General features: G+C 41.7%; 1 protein-coding gene across 1 annotated transcript; it reads right to left on the bottom strand.

Moving 5' to 3' along the window:
- Positions 1-550: 550 nt before the first annotated feature.
- Positions 551-24853, bottom strand: Rrm1 (ribonucleotide reductase catalytic subunit M1). The gene is made up of 19 exons (NM_001013236.1): positions 24630-24853; positions 23648-23736; positions 20695-20872; positions 19713-19813; positions 17996-18055; positions 17190-17229; positions 16245-16407; positions 14494-14635; positions 12659-12742; positions 11826-11987; positions 11503-11582; positions 9724-9925; positions 8958-9107; positions 8548-8769; positions 7719-7795; positions 5427-5562; positions 3565-3660; positions 2428-2616; positions 551-1166 (listed from the first exon to the last, which is right to left on the bottom strand). The coding sequence occupies exons 1-19, from the start codon at positions 24646-24648 to the stop codon at positions 978-980; spliced, it is 2379 nt and encodes a 792-aa protein (NP_001013254.1). The 5' UTR covers positions 24649-24853; the 3' UTR covers positions 551-977.
- Between the last annotated feature and the right edge of the window lie 1154 nt (positions 24854-26007).

Below are 26007 nucleotides of genomic sequence, written 5' to 3'. Positions count from 1 at the left end.
AGCAATTCTTTGCTGTATAGAACCACCAAACCTAAAAGCAGGAATCCAATAGATGTTTGTACACCAATGTTCCTGGCAGCCATTACCCTCCCTATCTAAAAGGAGGAGACAACCAAGTTTCATTACAGATGACAGGATGGATACAATGTGGTGCACATACATGGAGGGACAGTGTATCACACTGTGATGTATCTAGAGATCATGTAAGACATACAAGGACAAAACTGCACTCTCTGTATGCGGTCCTGTAATACATATTCATAAAGATGTAAGTAAGAGTAGTTATGAGTTGAGTCTCTATTTGGAATGATGGAATGTTCTGGAAATGACTTGGATGAGATTACACAACAGTGTGAATGGACTAAAGGCCACAGAATCAAATTATAAATGAATGAAACTGTCAATCTTATATTAATGAGATTTCATCCTGGGGCCAGGAAGGGCATGTCTAATGTCTAAGTAATGTCTTTAAAGTTCTGTCTCTCAACGGAAAATGTTTTATTCTAAATTGGCTTTTGTGATAATGGATGACAAATTTGATACCACACAATCACTTAGAAATTTTTATTTCAAAACAACTATGGAAGTTTGTCTAGATCTCCAGCTGGTGACTTATTGCTTGATTTTACTTCTAGGCCATCGGTCAAAGCGAACTAAAGCTCTTTGCCCAAACTGAGACAGTCAGACAGGGAAAGCTGGAGGGAGAAGAGACTTCCTAAACAACATCACTATTTCCAGGAAGGCTCTTCTGCATTCCCAAAACCTGTACTTTGATTCCTAATATCAAAGCTGGCTTTGGTTTTTTGTTTTGTTTAAAATGACCTTTACACTATAGAGAAACAGTACTGCAAATCAAGGATTCTTCTCCTGGCAGAAATGTCCGGCAAAGCTTTCCCTTAATCAAGCAAACCCACTATGCCTATCTATGTCACATGGTCTGCTATGGCGGAAAGACGCTGGCTCTTCTAGGCCTTGTCTCAGGATCCACACATCAGACACTCCTCTCTGTTCTCCAAAGAGCACACCATGGCTGCTGTGTTCCTCTCCTTCTCTTCTTCCTCCTTCAGTGCCTTTTCCTTATCTTTCAGCTTTTCCTTGTTCAGAGTGAACTGGATTGGATTAGCGGCAGGTCTTGTCCTTAAATAATACATCCCAGTCTTTAAACCCTACAAGGGAAACAAACATAGCTATTAGGAAGAACTCCAGAAGAACACCTAGACAGTTTTTGTTCAAAATAATTCCCATGTGATCAGTTATAAAACTAATTTTTAAAATCTTTAAATGTATTCCTATAACCAACCTAAACTCTTTTTTTTTAAACTTGTGATTTTACCTCCTCTATAAACCGCACTGAAAAATGCTTTAATAGACAGCTAAACCTTGGGTTTCCATCCCTGAAATAGGACTGTCTCTTTGGAATGTCAAACATTTTTGTTTCGTTGTATTCACTTTTACGTGTATTACTTGCAGGTCTGTACAGAACAACATGCCTGCCTTAGTCTATAACCAGTTAGGGGATGAGACTGTTTCTGCAGAACACTGTAAATACCTCACAAGGATTCCCAGGACAGACAGACAAAAGCACCTAAGTAAGAGAGTCAATCTGTAATTCCACAGAAGGCCTCTCACACGTCAAGACATAGGAATGTAAGGGAAAACAGACTACAGCAGTTGACAACAGTGTAACCTACCTCATACTCTGGGATAAACTTGGGAACAATGGATGTTTCTGAATAGCAGATTGACAGTGTGAAGCTACTTTGGAAATGGCAATAAAATGGTTTGAACAGAGAGGTCAGTTGAAGAGGAAGAAAGACTTACAAAATAGTACATTGGGGCAGGAAGGCTGTAAGAGGCAGAGACCTGACAGAATGAAACAGTGTCTCTGGCTGCAAGCAGTCATAGTTCTAGCATGGAGTTCATGGGCCCTAACCTAACTGAGGAGGTAAGGATGGATTCTTAGGAAGAGAAAGTCAACACTCCAGGGGCTGGTCCCACAACCAGAAGTATATGGACAGTAAAAATTGGAGGCGGTAGGTTACTAAAAGAGATGGACAGACAGATGTAGGAGTTGAAAGGTAAGGGGTCTGGGAGTTGTTAAGGGTGATTATGATCAAAACACATTGTATGAAAAATCTGAAAGAGTAAAAGTATCTAAAACAGAGGCTGGACGATGGCTCAGTAGTTTAAGAACACTTCCTACCCTTCCAGAGGACCCGAGTGCTCAACTCCCAGCACCCATATGAGGCAGGTTACAACTGCTGAACAGAAACAAGAAAACCCAGAGAAAGGTTGGGCTGGCATAAAAACCACTCATGGGTTTTAACACTTTGAGATAGCAATATATAAAAGGCAGCCAGCAGAAACTATTCCACTCTGAAAGATTCTGAGCTGGCAGTTAAGTCCTCCACAGCATGCCCAACCAACCTGCTTCCAACCGTAGAAGTGCATACTAGTGAGTTTGCCATAGTTGGGCTCAGCGATATGGATGTTTAAAGACTGGCTTTGATCGATGAAAGCACCTCTCTCGGCTGCCATCTTGAGAACAGTCTTCTGAGAGATTTCCCACACGGTCTTATAGAGCTGCTTCAGGTCCTCAGGAATTTCTGGTATGCTCTAGAAAAGGAAAACTATGTGTTGTTGCTTTAATTCCAATTAAAGAAAGCAATATAACTAACATTAATTATGCCTGCGACGATGCTGGGTTGTGACACTGCTAAGAGTTAGTATCTGAATGCTCAAAGCAAGTTTGCCCAAACTGCTTATCTGTTGCTTAGAAAGTCAATAAAATCTCATCTTACCAACCAAACACAAATGTGATACAGTGATTTAAACATCCATCTTGAACTGGCTTATGGTCAAAACAGGTACTGGCCTAGACATACTTAGGAAAGGAAGGGAAAATAAGAGCTGGCTAAATGAAAGAAACACAAACAATCAGGACTTCACAGGGACCCGATCAAAGGAAGTACTGAGATAAACTCTTAAATTGGATAAAGCCAGAACGCCACACTGCACTTAGAGTCAAAATAAATGAGGCTTTCTTAGGTCTACGGCCAGCTGTATTGAGATATCTAACCTGACTGAGGCTGCACTACCTGCCATGGGAATCTGGAAGAGTTGCTAAGCCGGCCAATGTTTAGCCAAGGCATCTGTCCTGAGACCCAAATGCTTGTGGGTGAAATGCAGTCATTTTACTGTTAAGTGCTACATAACCACCTTCTACACCGTCAATCTCAGTCCCCCATGCTTTTTAAGTTGAACTCCAATTTCAAGCTTTAAGAAATGTAAGAATTTCTGACTTATTTACAATAAATTCAACCCAAACTTCAAGGTTTTAAAAAATTTCCAGGTTGTGCAGAAAACCCGGGAACTGGTGCTGTATTGGAGAAACAATACAGACTCTATACAGATGTGTGCAACTCTAGCACAACGCAGAAAGACATTAACTGAATCTGCAGGCCACAGTGAAAGGCTATTTGTCTATGCACCGCCTGGGAGAAGGGACACGGCACCACAATGTCAGCTCAGCTCCTAGAAAGCACCGTTATTTCCAGTCTGTACCTGAATGGAGCCATTGCAGGCAATAATCTGATTTTTCATCTCTTCATTCCACAAGCCCCGCTCAGTAAGATCTTTCAGTAAGTGAGGATTCACAATCTGAAGAAAAAGCAGAAAACACATAGAGAAATAAAATAGTCTCTTACAAAAGGGTCTCAGGCCTGGAGCCCAAAATAAGTAAGGCAGATGAGTAACTTATTAGATCCCCTAATAAACCCCATTGTTCTTACACAACCGAGGGGAACATTTCACCACATAAAGCTACAAGACCCTTAAGGTCTGGACAGCTATTATGAAAGAAACGATGTACTGTGATAAACGTTCTACAATGTATACATACATGTATGTACATATTTTTATATTCATCACACACATATACATCAGATCATCAGATTGTCTACCCTGGATTTTTTCCAATCTTATTTAAGCTGGAATTACAGGTTGTTGTGAACCTTGCATTATGGGAGATGAGAACCAAACTTGTGTCTTCTGCGAGAATAGCACATGCTCTTACGCCCCAGGGCACCTGCACATACATGTGCACATTCCCACTGGCAAGCACACTGTGAAATAGCTCTTTAGTTCAGCCGGTAAAGGTTAGGTGCCACCCCACGACCTGCGTTTCCTCCCTGGAACTCACGTGGTGGAAGGACAGAACTCCCAGGAGGTGTCCTCTGTCCATGGCGTGAGCATGCTGTGCCCACCCAGAAAAAAGTTTTAAAAAGCTAAAGAAATATGACATTTGCAAAGAAAAGAAACAGCACTGTGTAAGCTGAGTAAGTTTTTACAGACTGATTCTTCTTTGGCTTTCTAAAGTGACCAGACAATAACACTCGAGTAAAGTAACTAGAAATGCAACTTTCCTACACCTCACAAAAACGTATTTCAGGACACCTGGAAATCCACATTTTGTCTGTCTGTTTTAATTAGTAATTTCTGACCTTGCAGCACATAAATTTTCACTGGCTATCAAATCTAAAAAGCATGTATCTCCCCGCTCCCCTAACTCTCTAAGATTATGTAGTACAAACTACCACGGAACTGGCCATATAACCAAGGATAACCTTGACCTTCTGAACCGCTCACCTCCACTTACCAAGGTGGAGAATTATGGCTATTCCTGACTTGAGAGCTAGGGATGGGGAAGAGGAGGTGCTATGTAGCCTAGGCTAACCTAAAACTAGAACGCCTCCTGCTTCAGTTTCCCAAGTGCTGCAATTATAAGTACAGACCACCCTGCCTGGGTAATAAGGCTTCCACGGACACCTTCACTATCCCAGCCGAAGCATGTGAGGCAGCCAATACAGAACACCGTGCAGCCAGTGGTGAAACATATTGTACCTGTAATCAAGTACTCAGAAGCAGAGGCAGGAGGACCACTTGGAGGCAAGTTGGAGACCAGCCTGATCTTCATAATGAGGCTTTTCCAAAAAACAAAAAGCTGGGTGGTAGCAATGCTCACCTTTAGTCTCAGCACTCAGGAGGCAGAGGCAGGTGGATCTCTGTGAGCTCAAGGCCAGCCTGGTCTACAAAGTGTGTTCCAGGACAGCCAGGGCTGCTAAACAAAGAAACCCTGTCTCAACTACCGAGCCCCAATTTTAGGCACATGTTGACTCTGACTAGGCCAGGCCTGATGATGCACACCTGTAATCCCAGCCCCTGAGACCTGGAGACAGAATGATCTGTTCAAGGCTGTCCTCAGCTGCACGGCGAGCTTTGCAGCCAGACGGCTCTACTTGAGACCATTTCAAACAAACAGAGCGGTTCCTTTTGTACTGCACGCTAGCTGTGTAAGCAGGTTATGAGTACACTTCCAGTCTCAGCTTTCAGAAGAACTTCTATAAAGCTGGTTATAACGTTCTCACCTGAAATTCTCCTGACAAGACTCTGCGAGTGTAGATGTTACTGGTGTAAGGCTCAATGGACTCATTATTCCCCAGAATCTGAGCAGTTGAAGCAGTAGGCATTGGGGCAATAAGTAAACTGTTTCTTATACCGTACCTTTAAAAAGAGAGAGATTATTAGAGACTCATGCTAGAGCCACAGTCGCCAAGAAGGCAACTACTGTGTATCACTTGGTGTAGACAGAGGCTGGGAGCGCCATCACGGAGGCATTTAACTCACACACTGACTTCATTAAACTCCAGTGGGATACAGCCCACGGCAAGGATGCCACGGCTCCAACAGAACCAGCGCAATTTTAACTGCTAGCAAGCCTTAAAGTCCCCACTGATGCCACTTACTCTGTGGTACTTAGGAGTCACACAGAGCACTCACTCAATGCACTATGTGGCCCAGGGAAACTGAACTCAGTCCTGAGCAGCTCATCTGAATCAAGGCACATCCATTCAACCCCATTCATCTCCTCTGTGTGCCTCCATGACCGCCAGCCCCTTTGTAAATCGATGCTGTGAAGATGGTCAGGACTGGTCATGTATGACTATAGTCCTCATCCTGGGTAAAGGGCGAATCATGCTCAGAGAAAATCCAGACTTCATCTACTATTAGTTTTTAAAGTTAACTTTTCACTTTTAAGTGCCAAGAGTGTTTAAGAAGACTATACCGGGGGTTGGGGATTTAGCTCAGTGGTAGAGCGCTTACCTAGCAAGCGCAAGGCCCTGGGTTCGGTCCCCAGCTCCGAAAAAAAAAAAAAAAAAAAAAAAAAAAAAAAGAAGACTATACCATCTTAGAAATCTCCACAGCTTAGCCTAAGAGCTGCCAACTCCATGGCCTGAAAGATGGCCCCGTGGGTAAAGGTATCTCTTCGGTATCCTGAGTCCACTACATAAAACATACATGTTGCTCAATATGGTAGGAGAAACAACTCCTCAAGCTGTCCTCTGACCTTCACATGTGTACCACTATACATGCACTCATACACAATAAATAAATATTAAAAATAAAAAGAGGTGTAGAGACCAACACCATAGCATTTTTCCTGAACAGGTGGGCAATGAACACAAATATCAAAACAAATACTGTTCATCAAGCATTTCCGGTGACTACCACATGCTTTGACTGCATTGCTTGAGTTAGTTAGTTAAGCTCCTCTAATACAGACGGCCTTCCTTTCCTACATGCTACACTTACGGACCCATATGGTGCACAGCGCTGAGCCTCAGGTCCTGAGCAGGTTTGTATAGCTGGGTTGGAAGCCTCAGTCACTTTCTAGATGTAAGCTATCAGGTCTTCATGTCCTTACTGCCTCATCTGAAATTCTAGTCACGGTTGTAGACAGGAAAACACTCAAGTCACACTTGCTCTACCCCAATTACAGAATCAGCTGTAATTGCTAACCTATTAAGAAAATGTACCTGCACCAAAGATCTCTAAACACCAAAAAGTCTCAGAATATGTTACATTCAATCACATTTACATTTGTATGTATATGTAAGAGGTCTAGAAAAACACATCACCGACAAGGCTTATCTCTGGGAAAACAAATTACATTTCTGATTGTTTTGTGAATAGAGCATCTGGCAGAATTATAAAGCAGTTTTTACTTTCTATTTTATTTCTGTATTTAGTGTAGGGCATAGTGGTTTGCAAGTTTGCAGCCAGTCTGGTCTATGTAGCAAGTTGTAGGCCACCCAGGACTATATAGTTAAGATACTATTTAAAAGACACACACACACACACACACACATCACACACACACACACACACACACACACACACACACACACACACACACACACACAAATTAAAGCAATGAATAAAAGAAAAAAAAGAAGGCCTACTTGGGCCAGGCAGTGATGGCACATGCCTTTAACCCCAGCGCTTGGGAGGCAGAGGCAGGAAGATCTCTGAGTTTGAGGCTAGCCCAGTCTAAGTGATAAGTTCCAGGACAGCCAGAGCTACATAGTATAAGATACCATCCTTAAAAAAAAAAAAAAAATTGACTAGCATGGGTGTTCACCTCCACAAATAACGTCAACTCATACTGAAATGCCTACTATGTGTTAAAAAGCTTTCACCATGCCAAACAACTTTCATGTTACTATTTTCTTATACTTTCCAAAACCATTTCTGTAGTAGGTCATTTTAGTCCCATTTCAGAAGTTTCAGAAGTTACACTTAGCATATCCAATTCCTCAAGGGCCAGAAGACCCCAGCAGTCCCCTGGCTTCCATGCCACTTTATACATCACTACTTACTTTGCAATCTTCTCCTTGAGAAGCTTCCAGTCCCACAGGTCTGTAGGAGTAACATTCCACATATCATACTGAAGAATCTAAGAAATAGATATTCCACATTTATGATGTCATTCTGGGGCAATTCAAAACAATGACCAAAACTTTTTAAGTAGCTAACTGCCATATCCCCACAGTCCAGCAACTGCATCATGTAGTCACCACATTAAGAGGTATCTGCTCCAGTCTCTCAGACACCGTTCCACTAAGCTTATTGTTCAGAAGCAGCCGAGGGCCTCCCTGCAACCACACTGCAGACTTTTCAAGCTAGAAAATCTGAGCATTCATGAAGAGTTTTAAGAGATGCATTCCTTTTATAATAAAACATACTCTTATCTTTGCTTCTTTGATCTGTTTATTTGGCTGAGAATATCAAATTTCAAATAATTATATATTAGAATTTCTACTTATTCAGAATAAACTTCAAAACTAAATCGTTTTAAAAAAAGAGACAGTGGATGTCAATTCTCAGATGGCTCCCCAGCTTCCAGTCCCTGGTGTCACAAACCATGAATACGCTATCTCCTCTACTAATGTACTAGTGGGAACAGGTTTTGGGAATATCATAAATCTCAGAGTCTCTTTCAGAACAGTGACTGCTGGATTTAGGGTACCCTTGAACAACTCTAGGCCTTAATAATCCAAAACAATCCATCTCAAGGACCTTAACTACATCTATAAAGATCTCTTCACAACCCAATACGCCCCCCCCCACCCAGGTTCCAGGGAGGAGGGTGGTTATCAGTCCATTACTGGCATTCACAGGAGAAGAAAATCTCAACCATGTACTTACACCCTTGCTGACTGGAGATCCCTCATACGTTTCGTAGGGGCCATACTCCTTGGCTAGGTCACAGCTGGCTTCCAGGGCTCCATAATAGATGGTTTCAAAGATTTGCTTATTTAGTAGCTGGGCTTCTGGGCTCTCAAAGGGATACCTCATCAGGATGAAAGCATCTGCTAGACCTTGTACCCCAATTCCAATGGGCCGATGGCGTTTATTTGATAAGTGTGCCTTTGTGCCAAAAGATTTAGGAAAAGAAGAAAAGTAAACATCTCTGACCTGAGAAGGCCACATTCTACACTAACACACGGCCTCTTCATTTTCCTTCTCTCCCACCACTCTGAGGGCAGCCAGACCAAGACAAAGGTCCTCCACCTTGGATTCAATAATGACCAATAAGCAAAGAAATCTGGCCATACCTCTGGAATAGGATAGTAGTTTATATCAATTATTTTATTCAGATTTCGGACAATGACTTTAGTGACTTCTGCCAGTTTCTCAAAGTCATACGTGTGTTCTGGTGTGACATACATGTTCAGAGCCAGAGAAGCCAAGTTACAAACCGCAACCTGCAATACAAAGAACGGTGTCAGGCCACACACTTCCGATCTCTCCTCCGGTGTCAGAGAGCGCTCAAGCCTGTGGAGCTATCAGGTGTGGAAACCCACACCTGACACTAGCGGGTGTTACTAGTCTTTACTGGGAAGCCTCTTTACAACTAAGCTAAATCCCCAACCCCTAAAACTGGAGTTTTCCCATCATATGTCAGGGCATTTCCACACTCCGCCGATTCTACTCATCCATTAACAGTCACTTTAGTTACACTATTCAGAATACTGAAATAGGTTTTTTGTTTTGTTTTGAAGGCAGGGCTTCTCTGTGCAGCCCTGGCTGTCCTGGAACTTATGTTACAGACCAGGCTGGCCTCAAACTCAGAGATCCATCCGCCTGTCTCTGTTCTGGGATTAGAGGTATGTGCCAGCACCACCCAGCTCTTACTGTATTCCCTGGAGCACTCCGTTCTCCTTTGGCAGATAAATTACTATTTTTAAAAACACAGCTTAGTTAACAACTCTGCCACATTATTTTTTCTTCAGTGCTGGAGAACACTGAACACTTTTTCCTTCACCCACTTCAAGGAGCCACCTCTAGTCCCTCCGAGCGCTAGGCAGTGTCTCCACCCACCTCATCTTTACTGGTGTACTCTACTATCTCTGTGCACAGGTTGCTGCACTTGATGGTTCCCAGGTTCTGCTGGTTGCTCTTCCGGTTACAGGAGTCTTTGTAGAGCATGTATGGGGTGCCCGTCTCCGTCTGAGACTCAATGATGGCGTACCAAAGCTGCTGAGCCTTCACAACTTTTCGGACACGGCCCTGCTTCTCGTAACTGAAAGACAAAGCTAGTGTTATTTCAATATTCACACCCTAAAAGAATGCATTAAAATATATAATCATGCAAATTCTCAAAGCTGGGGGAGGGAGGTGAGGAATGGCATTCATTTTTTAAAAAGGTTGGTTCTATTTATTTGCGTGTCCGTGTAAGTAAGCATATGTGCATGAGTTGTGACTGTATGTGCCTGTGCACATGGAAGCCAGAGCTGAATTACTGGTATTTCCAGGAAAACTGGCTTGCTATCTAGTTATCTGAAATTTAAATCGGCCTCAAGACTGTACATGAACACTCTTAAGTAATGAACCTTTTCTCCAACCCTGAAATCCACTTTCTAACAGCTAAGACCATAGAAAACCAGGCAGCTCTAGACTCCTTCAAATGACCCCTGACCCCACCAAATCAATACTGCTTCTCACAATGGAGGAAACCATCATCAAGATTGGCAGTGCCTACAGTCTCTGCCACACAGCTTGCATCTACTTCTGCTTTTCCTCCTCTTTTGCTTTCCCTGCTGGTCTGGGCTTTCTTTCTCTTAAGCCCCTTCTCCTCCTACATGCAGCGGCACACTGAACATCACTGCTAAAGTTGCCTACTTTCTCAGGCCCTAACCTAAAAGGGCATGGCTTTCTCTCTTCCTCTTTTACATCCCCCTCCCTGCAGTTGATAATATTTATAGCTTGTCTGGCCTCTTGTTTTTCTCAAACTCTAGCGAAACTGTCCTTAAGCTTCAAAAAACACAAAAACAAAAGCAAAACAAAAATTTAGTACTGTGCTAATTTTACTTGTGATTTATGTTACCAAAAGTATTATACTGGGACCAGGGAGGTGGCTCAGTAAGTAAGGATACTTGCTGCCACCTGATGACCTGAGTTGGATCCCTGGGACCCATACAGTGGAAGGAAAGAACCAACTCCTACAAGCTGTCTCCTGACTTCCATATACGCCGTATGCACTGTGACACACTGGTGCCCCAACCCAAGATAGTTAAATAAATGTAATTTTTAAAATAGTAATAAAAAAGTACTATACTATAAAATAACTCAGCTAGTCTTTTTTTTTAAAGATTTATTTATTATGTATAAGTACACTGTCAGACATACCAGAAGAGGGCATCTGATCTCATTACAGATGGTTGTGAGCTACCAATGTGGTTGCTGGGATTTGAACTCAGGACCTCTGAAAGAGCAGTCAGTGCTCTTAACCGCTGAGCCATCCCTCTCCAGCCCAACTCAGCTAGTCTTTATCTCAGTTTTTATAAGAATCAATTAAAAAATCAAAGCACCCAAATTTTAAGATAAATACTAATTTTAGTTCAAAGAAATCAAGAAACATCTAACAAAAATTAAACTAATAATTATATTCTCTTCTAGGTACTTCTGAAGATTTCTAGAAGTGAGAGTGATTAAATATTTTTCTGTTTTTCCAATGGTAGGGATCAAACTCGATGCCTAGCAACATGGTAAGCAAGTGTTCTCAAACACGAGCCCTTAGCATACACACTCCTGGTATTTGGATGCTGAGTGAGACAAGTGTTGGCTCTGATGCTTTTGACATTGGCAGTTTTTTCATACCTTTCATATAACTTCTCAAACTCCTCTCCCCAGACCTCGTCCAGACCAGGACACTCATTGGGACACATCAGTGACCAGTCCTGCAAAGAAGGAGCGCCAGCATGAGAGAAGTCACGCAGCAGCCACAGCCCACCGCACACTGCAACAAGGGGTCGCCATGGAAATCTGCTGTATAAGAGTGTGGGAGTCTAAAACTGTAGTTCTGCCTGCTTGCGTGATCTTTTAAATACGGGTCAGGTGCCATCCAGCCATCTGTGGCATCACACAGGCGAAGGACTGAAGAACACAGTTTGTAAGAGCCCAGCTGCGATGAGCTCTCTCACCTGGTTGGTCTCCACTCGCTTCATGAAGAGATCTGGGATCCACAGTGCAAAGAAGAGATCCCGCGCGCGCTGTTCTTCCTTGCCTGTGTTCTTCTTCAAGTCAAGAAACTCAAAGATGTCCAGGTGCCAAGGCTCCAGGTAAATAGCAAATGCCCCTGGGCGCTAAAGGTGAGTAAGTCAGCATTCTTATCCAAATCAAAATAAAACCAAGAAGCTTCGTATATTGCAAAGCACTTTTTAAAATGTCCTTTCACCTTTCTATGATCAGTGAATTAAGTGAAATAAGTAAATGTAAATTTTAAGAGTAAAACAGAAATGACACAGAGAAAACTTGGGGCTGGAGAGATGGCTCAGCAGTTAAGACCACTTGCTGGTTTAACAAAGGATCACAGTTCAGCTCCCTGCACCCACGTTCACAACTGCCCATAACTGCACTTCCACATCTCATATCCTTTTCTGGCCTCCAGACACTAGATTCTAGCTAAGTTTCTAGCAACAACCACTTTTTTTTTTTTTTTTTTTTTTTTTGGTTCTTTTTTTTCGGAGCTGGGGACTGAACCCAGGGCCTTGCGCTTCCTAGGCAAGCGCTCTACCACTGAGCTAAATCCCCAACCCCGCAACAACCACTTATAACTCCAGCTCCAGAGGCCTTCTTCTGGCTTCCATGAACACCCACATGCACATGCTCACACATACAGATATCTACATACTAATCATATTAATAACAATAAAATAAATCTTTAAAAACAAAGTAAAACAATATATAACTGAACCAAGTTTTATAGCTAAAGACTTAACTCTGATTTCCAGCCCTTGTTAGTAACAAAGTATACCTTGTTTCCACCTTGATCCACATAACGAGCTGTGTTGTTATAGACTCTCAGCATTGGCACAAGGCCATTAGAATTGCCATTAGTCTGGAAGAAGGGACAAAATAAGGCACCCAAATAAGACGCAGGGCTCAGGCAAGGAAAAAAACAGAACATCCCCAAAGTAAAAACTGTTCCCAACCTCTTGTTCAAAACAGTAACTAACTCCTGAGTGCCCATCTATGAAGTTTGACTTCTCCATTCCCACCTCAGCAATGAAAACATAAGAAACAACAAAATATTGTTAAGTAAGTTATATGTCCAGCTACTTTACAACAATCCTACTTTATAATGAGATAGAATACATTAAAAAAAAAAAAAACGAGTAGCTAAATTTGAGCTCTGCAATCTAATGATCATTATTAGATTAAAGATATATTTTGGGAGCCGAGCATGGTGAGGTACATCTTTAATCCCGGCACCAGGAGGCAGAAGTAGAAGCAGGTGGATCTCTGAGTTCCAGGCCAACCTTGTCTACAGAGTGAGTTCCAGAACAGCCAGGGCCACACAGAAAATGTCTCAAAAAAAAAAATCAAACAAAGATATACTTTGGGTATAAAAGAAAACAGAAACATACTATGATAGTACTTCCCACCCCTAGAGAATTCAAGGCAACACAATAAAAATGATGTGCTATGCTGTCAACATAGCAAGATAACAAAATTTTGGAGATTCTCAGCAATGAATGGATTATAGGACGAGGCTAAGCAAACAGTGTTATGGCTGGAAAATACCTTTCAAATTCTTTAAAGAATCTTTCTAACTCCCAAGGTAAATCTTTGAAAGTCTGAAAAGATAAGTGAGCTATGGCTCACTCTAAAAGTTCAGATGAGAGGGAAAGAGAGAGAGCGGGGGAGAGAGAGAGAGAGAGAGAGTGAGTGAGTCATGAGATAGGTAGATCCCTGAGTTTGAGGCCAGCTTCATCTACAGAGTGAGTTCCAGGACAGCTAGGACTGCACAGAGAAATCAAAAAAACACAAACAAAATGGACAGATAGATATATACATACACAAAATATCACAGATATTATAAACAAAAAAAGACTTACTACACTCCTATGTACCCCAATATATCATAGGACAATTTCTTGGGAACCTGACTCCATACAGTTTTGTTTTTTCACACTGCACACAAAAATACTGATATAACTCCCTCTGGGCCACATTGCCAGTAGATAAAAGATATAGTATGGAAATCTAAGTCTTGCACAAACCATTACCTTGCTTTCCAATCTAGAGCTTGAATCCCAGCTCTAACACAGTAAGTGACTGATCCAGAATGAAACTTAACTTTGAAGTCTCACTTTCTTCACGTGAAAAATGAAAGCACTGTAACTTAGATTACTGTAAGGAACAAAGTGGCTAGCACGTGTCTGGACTGATGGTTATTTCCTAGGCTACAGTAAGTAAAATGAGCAACCCTGTAAAATAGATAACAGACTGAGAGCTGGCTGGACATGGTGGTAACGCGTCTTTAATCCCAGCACTTGGGTGACAGAGGCAAGTGGATCTCCCTGAGTTCCTGGTCTACAGGCCCTGTCTCAAACAACAACAAAAAGATGGCTATTATTGCTTTGAAAAAAAAAATCATAATTCTAAAATCTGAGCTAAAAAATATTGTAGCAATCATCTCACACAGCCTAACCCTCCAATACCACAGAGGAAGAAAGAAGCAAAACGACTCCCTCCACTCACACCAACAAGAGGTAAAGCCAAGTGTCCCTAGGACTAGTCTTACGACAGGATGCCCTCTGGATCACACATGTGAGTGGTGTCGAAGTCTTACGGCATAACACTTACCCCAGCAATGTAGCTGCCAGTGGCCCGAATACAACTCACGGCAACACCAATTCCTCCAGCAGACTTAGAAATCAAGGCACACTGCTTCAGAGTATCATAAATCCCCTCAATGCTGTCATCTTTCATACTCAAGAGGAAACAGCTACAGTGAGAAAAAAGCACAACAAAAACAAGGAAGTCAATGAGTGACAAAGAGACAGTTAAATGAGGCAACAAGAGATCTAAAGTCTACAAAGTTCCATGTTTACAGAAGATGGGAAAACACCTTTTACTAAATACAAAACATCAATGTATTATTTTAAATTAAATTAATTGCTAGCTACCTTAGACATTAAACCCAGAAGGAAGTCTTATAGTAAGCCTAAAATATCAGCCTGGTTTTTACTAGACTACTTATGTGCCAGGATTCATTTTCTCAAACAAATTCTTAAATATACACCAGATTTTTCTAATTGTTAGTAAACCACCAAGAAAAATGAAGTTCTTTGGTTTTTTGTTTGTTTTTGTTTTGGAGACAAGGTTTCTCTACATAGCCCTGTCTTGAAACTCACTACATACCAGGCTGGCCTCAAACTCAGAGACCCCCATCTGCCTCTAGAAGGATGGGATTAAAGTCATGAACTTAAAAAATGAAGTATTTTTTGAAAATGAATACTATATGGTCTGCCAATTCTTTGACATGCACATTAAAAATATAGTTTCTGGGGGCTGGAGAGATGGCTCAGTGGTTAAGAGCACTGACTGCTCTTCCAGAGGTCCTGAGTTCAAATCCCAGCAACCACATGGTGGCTCACAACCATCTGTAATGAGATCTGATGCCCTCTTCTGGTGTGTCTGAAGACAGCTACAGTGTACTTATATAGAATAAATAAATCTTTTAAAATATATATATATATAGTTTCCTTGGTCATTTTTGTTGTTTCTTTATTTGTTTGGGTTTGGAGGGTATTGAATTTCAAGACAGGGTTTCTCTGTTCCTGGCTGTCCTGGAACTCACTGTAGTGCACTCAAATACATAAAATAAATAAATCTTAAAAAAAAAAAATCATCAAAAAAACATTCTGTTCAATAGCATCTAAAATACCTAGTTGTACAAATCACACCACAATTGATCATATAAAATTCTCATTTAGGGCCGGAGAGATGGCTCAGAGGTTAAGAGCACTGTCTGCTCTTCCAGAGGTCCTGAGTTCAAATCCCAGCAACCACATGGTGGCTCACAACCATCTGTAATGAGATCTGATGTCCTCTTCTGGCCTGCAGGCATACATGCAGGCAGAAAAGCTGTATGTTGTATACATAATAAATACATATTTAAAAAAAATTCTCATTTAACTGCATTTGCCCTCCTCCAACTTGTTACCATAAAAGTCAGAGATTGTTCCAAATGCAAACTATTTAATCAGAGCAGGCAATGATTGAAGTTCTTGTTGTTTTTAATGTGATGAACAACCTGGCTTTTTCTTATTTCTCTAGTCAAACCTTTCATAAAAGGAGTGTTAGGGGCTATAGAGCTGACTCGGTGGTTAAGAACATTAGCTCGTCTTTCAGAAGACCTGGGTTCAATTCCTAGCACCCACACGGTTAGCTCAGAACTATCTCACTCCAGTTCCAGGGATCTGTGCCCTTTTCTGATCATGGGCAATAGGCACACATGGTGCACATACATACATGCAGACAAAACACTAATCTACATAAATATTCTACAGAGAAAGAAACAGTAACAAAAAGCAGCTAGAGACGATACTTGCCTGGACAACTGTGGGCGGTTGGTCCCAGCATTGAAGAGAGTCGGAGAGGCGTGAGTAAACCACTTCTCAGAAAGTAGATTGTATGTTTCAATTGCAGCATCAATATCTTCTTTGTGAATCCCCACAGATACCCTCATCAACATGTGCTGTGGTCTTTCAGCCACTAAAAACAAAGTAAGAATTTTCAGACAATAGGATATGTCAGAATAATTAGGCTGAAACACACTGAACCAAAAAATTAACAGCAAAAGAAACTTTTACGAACTTTACAAACAAGCAAAACAATTATTTCAATTGTGATTTAGAGACCTTTGTGCTGTTCTTATCATGTGATAACCGCCCCCCCCAGAACCATAAGCTAAAAAAATTTCTCTTCTTTACAATTAAACAACAAAAGGTTTTTTGAAAGGCTGCAAAATGGCTCAGCAGGCACAGACACTTGTTGCTAAGGCTAGCAACCTGGGTTCAATCCCTGGGTCCCACAGTGTGGAGGAGAATCAACCCTTACAAGTTGGCCTCCAATTTCCACATGTACGTTATAGCGCAGTATACCCCCCTCCCTCTCTCCCTCCCTCCCCATACCCACGCACACAAATAAGTAAATGTAATAACGTTTTATAATGTGTATAGTGTTTTGCTTACATATGCAGACATATGTTTGTCTATATCTGTGTACTATGTGCATGTCTGGTGCCCACAAACACAAGAAGAGGGGATCCTCTCAAACTGTTGTTAAAGACAGTTATGAGGTGCCACATGGATGCTGAGAATTGAACCTGGGTCCTCTGTAAAAGTGACCAGGTTCTTAACCACTAAGCTATCTCTCCAGCCCCAAATGCCATGTTTTAAAATGTTATTCAGAGTCTAAATACAAATGTTAAAGCTAATAGTTCAAAGCTGTACATTTAATAAATGAATAAAAACAACATACATTTCATTTCTTACCTTTTCCATTGATCTTCAACAAATATGACCGTTCCAGTGTCTAGAAGACAAGCAATCAAAGAATTCTCAAGTTTTTAAATTCACAGTGGATATGTAATTCATAGCAAGGTGATCTGTTGGAATCTCTCAATCTTCTCATTTTAAATGAAAAGAGTAACAGTAACCGTTTCTATCTCCGGCCTAGCTCACTATCATACGGCTGTTCTACTTCAGCAAAGATTGCATGCCTATTTCTGGAAAAGGCCCACTGGCATGCAACAAATACAACACTACAGGCTGTGGTAGCAGCAGCAGCAGCACGATGTCCTAACATCCCTGCAGTGCTGGAAAGAGACTAGACACTAACCCAAGAGACATAAGTCATCTCCGGAAGAGCATGTTGAATCTTAGCCCCACCGTAAGACTGAAACTGATTACATAGCTTATCAATAAGAAATGGGAGAGCCAGGTCAGTTGCTCTCATCTAAACATCGCTGTCTTCAGTCACTGCTTTATGTAAGTAACACAATACATTTAGACAATCAATAGTTACTGAGTAGGAAATCAACAGTTATTGAGAAAACGGCAGAATGTAGAGTGATTGTGACACATTCCCCAAGTAATTTTAAAAAGTAATCCAGAACTAATATTTGGAAAGATCAAAAGCTATTAATGAATAAGTTAGTTTTGCTTATTTTAAAGTATCCTACCATATCCCTAACATAACCAGGTACATTCAAACTAAATCATCAGCATAAACAAAACACTATACTTCCTGAGTAAAAAGAAATCCCCACATATTCGAAACCCATTATTTATTAAGTTACCTTAAAACCAAAGTAGTTGTAAGAGAAATCCCGGTCATAGATAATGGCAGAATTCAGGCGCTGAAGGGAATTGAGAAGAATCCATAGTTAAAATAGTAAGACTTATTTTCACAACTTCTAATGGTTTTAGCTGACACCAGAACTAAAACTAATATAGGATACCAAACATGCTTTCATGCTAGCTAATATTAAAATATTGGTACCACACACACTTATACTTTTATTGTGTGTGTGTACAGCTATTTACTTTTGAGACAGACACTTGCTATGCATTCCTGACTCGCCTGGACTAAGGAGCCCTGCAGACTGGTCTTGAACTCACAGACAGTCCTGGCTCTGCTTCATGATTCCGTAGGATCATAAGCATGTACCAACATTTTCAGCTGCAAATTTCTGACAATGGGCCTACTTTAAACTGAACAGAATATGCATTATGAGCAAACAGAAAGTAGCTTATAGGCTTTGAAAATTCACAGTCCTTTAACAGAGCTAAAATGGATTACTACTGTGGCAGAAAAATATTATAAGACTGGTCATTATTTAAGAGCTTTGGTGAGTTAGAAAGCCATGTAGAAGGGAACAAAAGTAATTAGGTGTGACCATATCAGTCGTAGCATTACCTGAAACTTTCCCACTTACTGTCAAACTCTGAAGGGCAGTTTTGTAATCAAAACCAGGTATGGGCTGAGAATGAGCAAGGAACTGAAGTACTAGACGGCAAGTATTTGCTTATTTCCCACTATTTTTAGGCTCAGATTTTGCTACTGTCATCTGTTTTTAACACGTCTTCAAGATTATGACTAGGGCAAGGTGTGGTGCTCACACCTGCAATACCAGCACACACGGCAGAGGCACAGAGGACTGCCAGAGATCCCAGGTCTTCCAAGACTAAAAATGTAGATCTTGTGAGGAGGGCTGGTGAGGTGGCTCAGTGGTTAGGAGCATGGCTGCTTTTTCAGAGGACCAGGATTCAATTCCCTGCACCCACATGGTAGCTCAGAGCCATGCATAACGTTAATAGTCCCAGGCAATCAGAACACAATATCCTCCTCTGGCCTCTGTGGGCACAAACCACACACATGGTGCACATAAACACATGCAAGCAAAACATTCATACACATAAAATAAAATCTAAAAAAAAAAGTCCTTAAAGATAAAAAGGAGTAGGAAGAAACACTATTACAAATTATATCGAAATGGCTGTTTTCTTTTACGTTTCCATAAGAGCTGATACATATTTAGAGAGTTAGCCAAGTAATTTATCTACTACAGAGTGTTAAGATGAGTTTCTGCTAAAATGCAATGCTACGCCACTGATAGGATGAATGCGGAAAATTCGTAAAGGCTGATGCTTACGAATCACAGTTCTACATGAAAACAGCAACAGTTGCCCACACATAGACACACTGCTCAAAGAACCCAGAACCTAGAGCAGGAGGACTGGATTTTATCTTTGCCTTCTATACTGATTAAATGTTTCTAAATGCATTTTGCCACCATTGTTATTGTTTTTGTGGCAGGGTTTCTCTGTGTAATAACCTTGACTGTCCTGGAACTTATTCTGTAAACCAGGCCAGATAGAAATCCACCTGCCTCTGCCTTCTGAGTGTTGGAATTAAAGGCATTCGCAACCACTGCCCAGTCTTAAATGCATTATTAAAAAAAAAAAAAATTTTTTTTTTTAAATTTCCACCAGAAAAAAAAAAGTTGTACATACATCCTTATGGGCCATAACAATCTCGAGTGTTGAGCTGGCCACCATGGGAGAATGTCTGCCGTTGTGTGGATTTATGTAGTTGTAGAGATCCTCCATCACGTCTGAGGAAAGATTAAGAAAAAGAAAAAAAGTAAAGTCAAAACCACTTAATGGCTGTTTTAAAACAATGGCTCTTAATCCTTGTTTAGTACCAACCCGCTTCAGTACCTAGCAGAGAAAATACTCAACAAACATACCTGTTGAGTAACAATAGAATAATACATTATATATAAAGGAAATACTCTTTCAAAGAAAATGAATGTAAGGCCTTCTAGCTTATCAGCAATTCCCAAGTGACTCTGAAACAAGGCTAAAAAGGGAAAAACAAAATGCAGAAATTAGTCACTTCTCGCCACTTAGTTTTCTTTCTGTCTGTCTGTCTCTTTTTTCTTTTTAATTCTTTCGAAACAGAAACTTAGGTCAGCAAGATGGCTCAACAGAGAAAGTATTTGCACCAAACCAGATGACCTAAGACGGTTCTATCCCAGGGAACACCTCTCGAAAGTTGTCCTTTGACCTTCGCACGCATGCTGTGGTACACATCTGTCCACATAAATACAAACACCCAAAATAAACGCACATAACTTAAAAATTAATATGAAAATTTAAAAACTCAAAAGACAGTATGATGACATATGCCCACAATCCTAGAACTTGGATAGAGTCAAGAGAATCAAGAGTTCAGGCTAGCTTTTGATACAAACTGAGTCTGCAGCCAGCCTAGGTTGCATGAGACCCTGTCTCAACACACACACACACACACACACACACCTCACACAGCAGGTCAGCTACATGGAGAAACAGAAATTCTAGTCCCCATGCTGCCACTAAATTGTATACTGCTTTTTAAAATAAGATGTAATCTTTGAAATTTCCATATTTGTTATTCCTATAATCTTATGACACTATTGAAGTCTTTCTAATGTTTTCACTCCAGACATACCACTGAACACTTTCTTTGTTTCCTTGTGCAAGTTAGAGACAGCGATCCTTGCTGCCAGGATGGCATAGTCAGGGTGCTTCGTAGTCAAGGTGGCAGCTGTCTCAGCAGCCAGGGTGTCCAGTTCCACTGTGGTGACCCCACTGTATAGGCCTTGGATTACTTTCATGGTGATCTGAGCCTACAAAAACAAGACCGATAGTTATCTGAGGTTCCCCAAGAAACAACAGCCTCCTTAGAGGCGTAGGTAAGGCAAACAAAGTTATAACAATATAATCTCATCTGAAAAACATTACCCCAATGTAACAATCTATAAACCAACAAAGCTACCAAAAATGTATCCTATACGTATAAAATGAGTGTCCCTTTTTTAAAAGTCTGAATTTAGCTTTTTTAAACAAGTATATGCCTTGTGTCAGAGAATGGCAGAAATATCAGATCCTTCTGAAATTGGAGTTACAGACGCTGTGTGGTTGCTGGGAATTGAACGCAGAACTTCTGGAAGATCAGCCAGTGCTCTTAACTGCTGAGCCATCTCTCCAGCCCTGATCCCAGGTTAGTTTTTGAGACACAGTCTCTCACTGATTCTGGAGTACACTGATTGAGCAATACAAGTAATCAGTGAACTTCAGTGAGCCCCCTGTATCTGCCTTCCCACAAGCACGCGCTCTCACACCTGACTTTCCCCATAAGACCTGGGGATCCATGCTTACAAGGCAAGCACTACCAACTGGGCCATCTTCGAATCCCATTACCATGCACTGTGTGTGTATAAACATGTGGGCACACACACGTTGGTGTAGGCACACTCAACCATGCACGCATGTGGAGGCCAGAGCTGATTTCAGGATTCAGCTGCTCTCCTTATTTTTATGTCAGTAAAAAGACACTGAAAATGGAAAGGTCAATAGTACCAAAAGCAGAGAGTATATGAATAGCTTTGGTATTTGTTGATTTTTGGTTTTGTTTTAAGACACGCTCTTACTACGTACCCTTGGCTGGCCTAAAATGAGGATACTCTGTTGTAAGTTATGGCTTCGTTGAAGCTGATCACAATTATTTTCTTTAACAGCAAGGGTGAATGTTAAAGAATAAAGAAAAACCGCACAGTGAACATGACAACAACAACAACAACAATCCCCAAGCACATAACACACACGGTCAAAGGAATCAGCATGGAAAAAGGTCTCGCTGCGACAACTCTCTTATTCTGGGACAGTATGTCTCCCTGAGCTTGGAACTTGCGTCTTGATGTACACCTAGGATCTGCCCCTTTCTTGAGTTGCCCAGAGTTGCGGTCACACGTATTTTGCTGCATCTGGCTTTGCCACATGGGTGTTGGGATCCAAACTCAGAGTTTCCCCATTGAGCCATCTCCTCAGCCTACCATACATTCTAAAGAAAAATAAATTCTAAGTTCTATCTATTTATTTACTAAATCTTTTTTATCAAAGCCTACCCTCCTTCAAAAGCAGTCTAGTGTGGGTGTTTCCTCTGATCACCCGTCAGTATTTACAACACAGCTAAGCCAGTCTGCTGCTGATATCATGCTCTTGACTCAGCAGATTAGTATGAAAGCAGTCAAGCCCATATAGCTTCTGATGCTATGGAGCAAGTAACCAGATCAGCGCGTAACATCCATGTGCTACATCTAATAGCATCCAGACTTTCACAAGAGGATCCGCCCTGGAAAGCTGAGTGCACACCTGCATGTGGACATGTGCTGTTAGATGAGGCAACAGAATAGCTAAAAATCAAGACGCTCTATTGTTTCTCATTGCACTAACATTAACTTTACCAGTCCTCTCCTCTTTAAACCTGTCTTAGCTACAGAATAAAGATGAACTAGGATGAGATCTTATTCATCCCATTACTAACATCCAACTATTTTAATTACTATCTCAAAGTCCAAAATGTGTAGATTTATAATAAATATATTTTAAGATATAAAATTATTTTCGCACTCTGGGTAACTAAACATTTACTAAGTACCTAATTAGGTAAATGTCACACTGAGGCTATCACAGGAATGAGATAGACTCATGCGGGTTAGAGATAGCTCAGCAGTTAAAAGAGTGTATACTGCTCTTCCAAAGGACCTGCCGTGGGTTTCCAACACACACATCATAGGTGACTCCCAACTGCTTGGAACTGGCTCCACAAGATCAAATACCCTCTTCTGTTCCCTTCAGGGACCTGCACACTTAGAGCAGTCACTCACAGAGACATAAACGAAATCCTAAAAAAAAACTCATGAAAAACAGTTGCAGTGGTTATCTGCACACGATTTCTACCAGACTGGGCCCATCAGCATTCCATCATGAGTAGAGGAGGGGTTCATGGGGCTCTACCCCTCCCTGAGGAGATATCTGCAGGCAGTTAATGGTGCTGGAGGAATCTTATTCCTCAGTGAGGCAATCACTGGTAAGTTGCTCAATCGAGTAAATTAACTCCAGACCAAATACCCTTATAACACCTCTGAGTAAATGAAGTGGGAGAGATGGGGACAGACACACTCACAAACACACACACACTCATACACACACACGAAGCACTAAGAGACTGATGGAGAAGAGGGGGCTGTAAGACGGAGAGGACACTGAAGAAAATACGACAAAAGTATATTTTATATGTGTATGTATAAAATTGTTAGAGAATCTTAAAGGTTAAATGAATAAGTTACACAACATTCTTAATTCCAGATGATGGTATATAGAACAAATCTCTATACTGTGTGGCTAAATACGGATAAATAAGATGCCTGAACAGTAATCACATCAACTGTCCCCTTTGTCATGTCTTGAGTTCTCCAAAAAGTGAGAACTTGAAGGACAGATCAAAATTAAGAAAAGTTTCAGACAATAAATTGACATTTAACATTGAAGTATAGTTAAGTGAAGGGCTAGAGATAAGAGACATAAAATCCCATGAAGCAAAGAACACTGTATTTACTTACAGGATCCACAAAGTCCATATTGAGTCCATAACAGAGTTTCTGGATTCGGGATGTAATTTTGTCAAACATAACTCGCTCTTGGCGGCCATCTGAAGAATCAAGTCACAGTTAACATTAGCAGTTATGACGATGGCAATATCAAAAACTCAAGCTTTTAAAATTTTCCAAAATGAAATGCTTATTAAGAGATTGTCTTTGGGGTCTGCAGAGGCTGCAAAGTAGTTAATCTTGTCTATTTGGATAAAAAGTCTTGGTCTATTGGATTAAAAGTCACCTATGATGGAGGAGGCACATCTCTGTGAGTTTGAAACCTGCCTGATCTACGCAGAGTAACTTCCAGGCCAGTCAGAGAAACTCTGTCCCAAAAAACAAACAACCAAAAAATCCCTCCCAAAAAATACAGAGGCAGGAGAAATACCACACTCCCACCTCGGAAGAGACCAGAAAAATGACAGGTGTTCAAAAAATGTGGTGTCCACAGTCTTCTTTTCTTATTTCCTCTTAGGCCAGATCATCGACTCCGAGGTGTTTTGTTTGTTGGTTGGTTTGTTTAAGAAATGAAGAAAGACAGACGCGGGGTTATTATGGGTTTCAATTCTAACCTCACCAACTACAAGCCGGGGTGGGGTGGGGTGTAGGGGTGCTTTTTCTGTCTTTGCAACCTCTTCTGTAAAATGGAGCCAAAAGTAGCTACCTCTGAAGATGGAGGCAAGGAATAACAGTGCTCGGAAACAATCTCAGACAAGGTAGGGGTAAGTCTAGAGGGAAGCACAATGTCAAAGTCAAAGGGAACACACAAAGGTCAAGAGAATGGAGACAAACTGAGCAGAGGCCCAGCTGACAGACAGGGCGGGAAGCCGCGGCGGGAAGGGCGGGAAGCAATGAGGCGTCGCGGGTCGGGCGGGCTGGCGAGAGTAACCGCTGGGCACTGAGCAGCCGCCGGGGTCTCCTCTCCCCCTCCTCATCCCCACGGACCCCTCACCTCGCTTGATCACATGCATCGCCGCTAGAAGCTGAAGTGCTGAGGGGTTCGAGACCAGTTAGCAGCTCCGAGGCGAAGATAGGATAGAGACGACTGTCAGATGTGAAGGGTTGGACTCCTTAGGGGCCGCTCAGACCGAGAGGTTGAAACTGCCGGACAGACAGCACTTTCTCCTCCAGAAGGGACGAACCAAATTACGAACTCCTTCCCGCTCCCGCCACCCGTGACGTACAAAGCAACGCGACGGAATTCGAATGACGTTTTTGACGTTTCAACGCCAGGAGCTGAATGGGCGGAAACTGAGCAGTACAAAGTCGGCAGGCCAGTCCCTTGACCGCCATATTGAGTGTGGGCAAAGCCCAGCAGACTGTGCTTCTCTCCACCACACTGAATGAAAGCGGATCTGGCGGGAACCGATTTCTCCTATCGCCATATTGGGTGTGGGCAAAGCAAATCTCCCACAAGTATTTTTTATTTCATAACAAAATAAATAAATAACTACCCAGACGTCCAAACACCTTTTTCTTTCTCCTCTCTCTCTCTCTCTCTCTCTCTCTCTCTCTCTCTCTCTCTCTCTCTCTCTCTCTCTCTCTCTCTCTCTCTCTCCCTCCCCTTCCCTCCCTCCCCCCCCTCCCTCCCTCCCTCCCCCTCCCTCCCTCCCTCCCTCCCTCCCTCCCTCTCTCTCTCTCTCTCTCTCTCTCTCTCTCTCTCTCCCTCCCTCTCTCTCCTTTTCTATTGCTACTTTACATTATGGCAACCCCAAGATTTTCTTCTTGTTTGCATTAAAGCCTACAACCTGCAAATAAGCAGCAGATAGGAAGCCCAGGGCCCTTAGGTCTGCATTCCTGATTTAAAGAGTTGGACTAGACCAAAGGTATTTGGACCTTAGCCTTACCTTATAGGGGTACTGCGAAACTCTTTTTTTTTTTTTTTTTTTTTTTTTTTTTTTTTTTTTTGGTTCTTTTTTTCGGAGCTGGGGACCGAACCCAGGGCCTTGCGCTTCCTAGGTAAGCGCTCTACCACTGAGCTAAATCCCCAGCCCCGTACTGCGAAACTCTTAAGAAGAACCACAATCCATTTGCAGATTTGTGGATGGTGGTAGAGATAGGATCAGCAATAAGGTAGTTGTTGCCTTGAGATGGTATGGCATTGGTAACCAAACACATTAATAGGCGAAAACAGCCAGACATTACACACAGACCAGGACACCTTCGAATACTCAGTCCTAAGGGATGTCTCCATCAAATCCCTTCCCTAATGACTCAGGGGGCCCCTCAGAAGAGGAAGAAGAAAGATAAGGGGATGGAGGACAACAAAGAATCAAGGTCCTCTAAGCTCATATGAATTCAAGAGATTGAGACCGTATGTCCAGGGCCTC

Source organism: Rattus norvegicus, chromosome 1 (genome assembly GCF_036323735.1).
Source record: "Rattus norvegicus strain BN/NHsdMcwi chromosome 1, GRCr8, whole genome shotgun sequence".
NCBI lineage: Eukaryota > Metazoa > Chordata > Mammalia > Rodentia > Muridae > Rattus > Rattus norvegicus.
The sequence above is the reverse complement of the archived record's forward strand: the minus strand, read 5'-3'. Positions and strand labels throughout refer to the sequence as shown.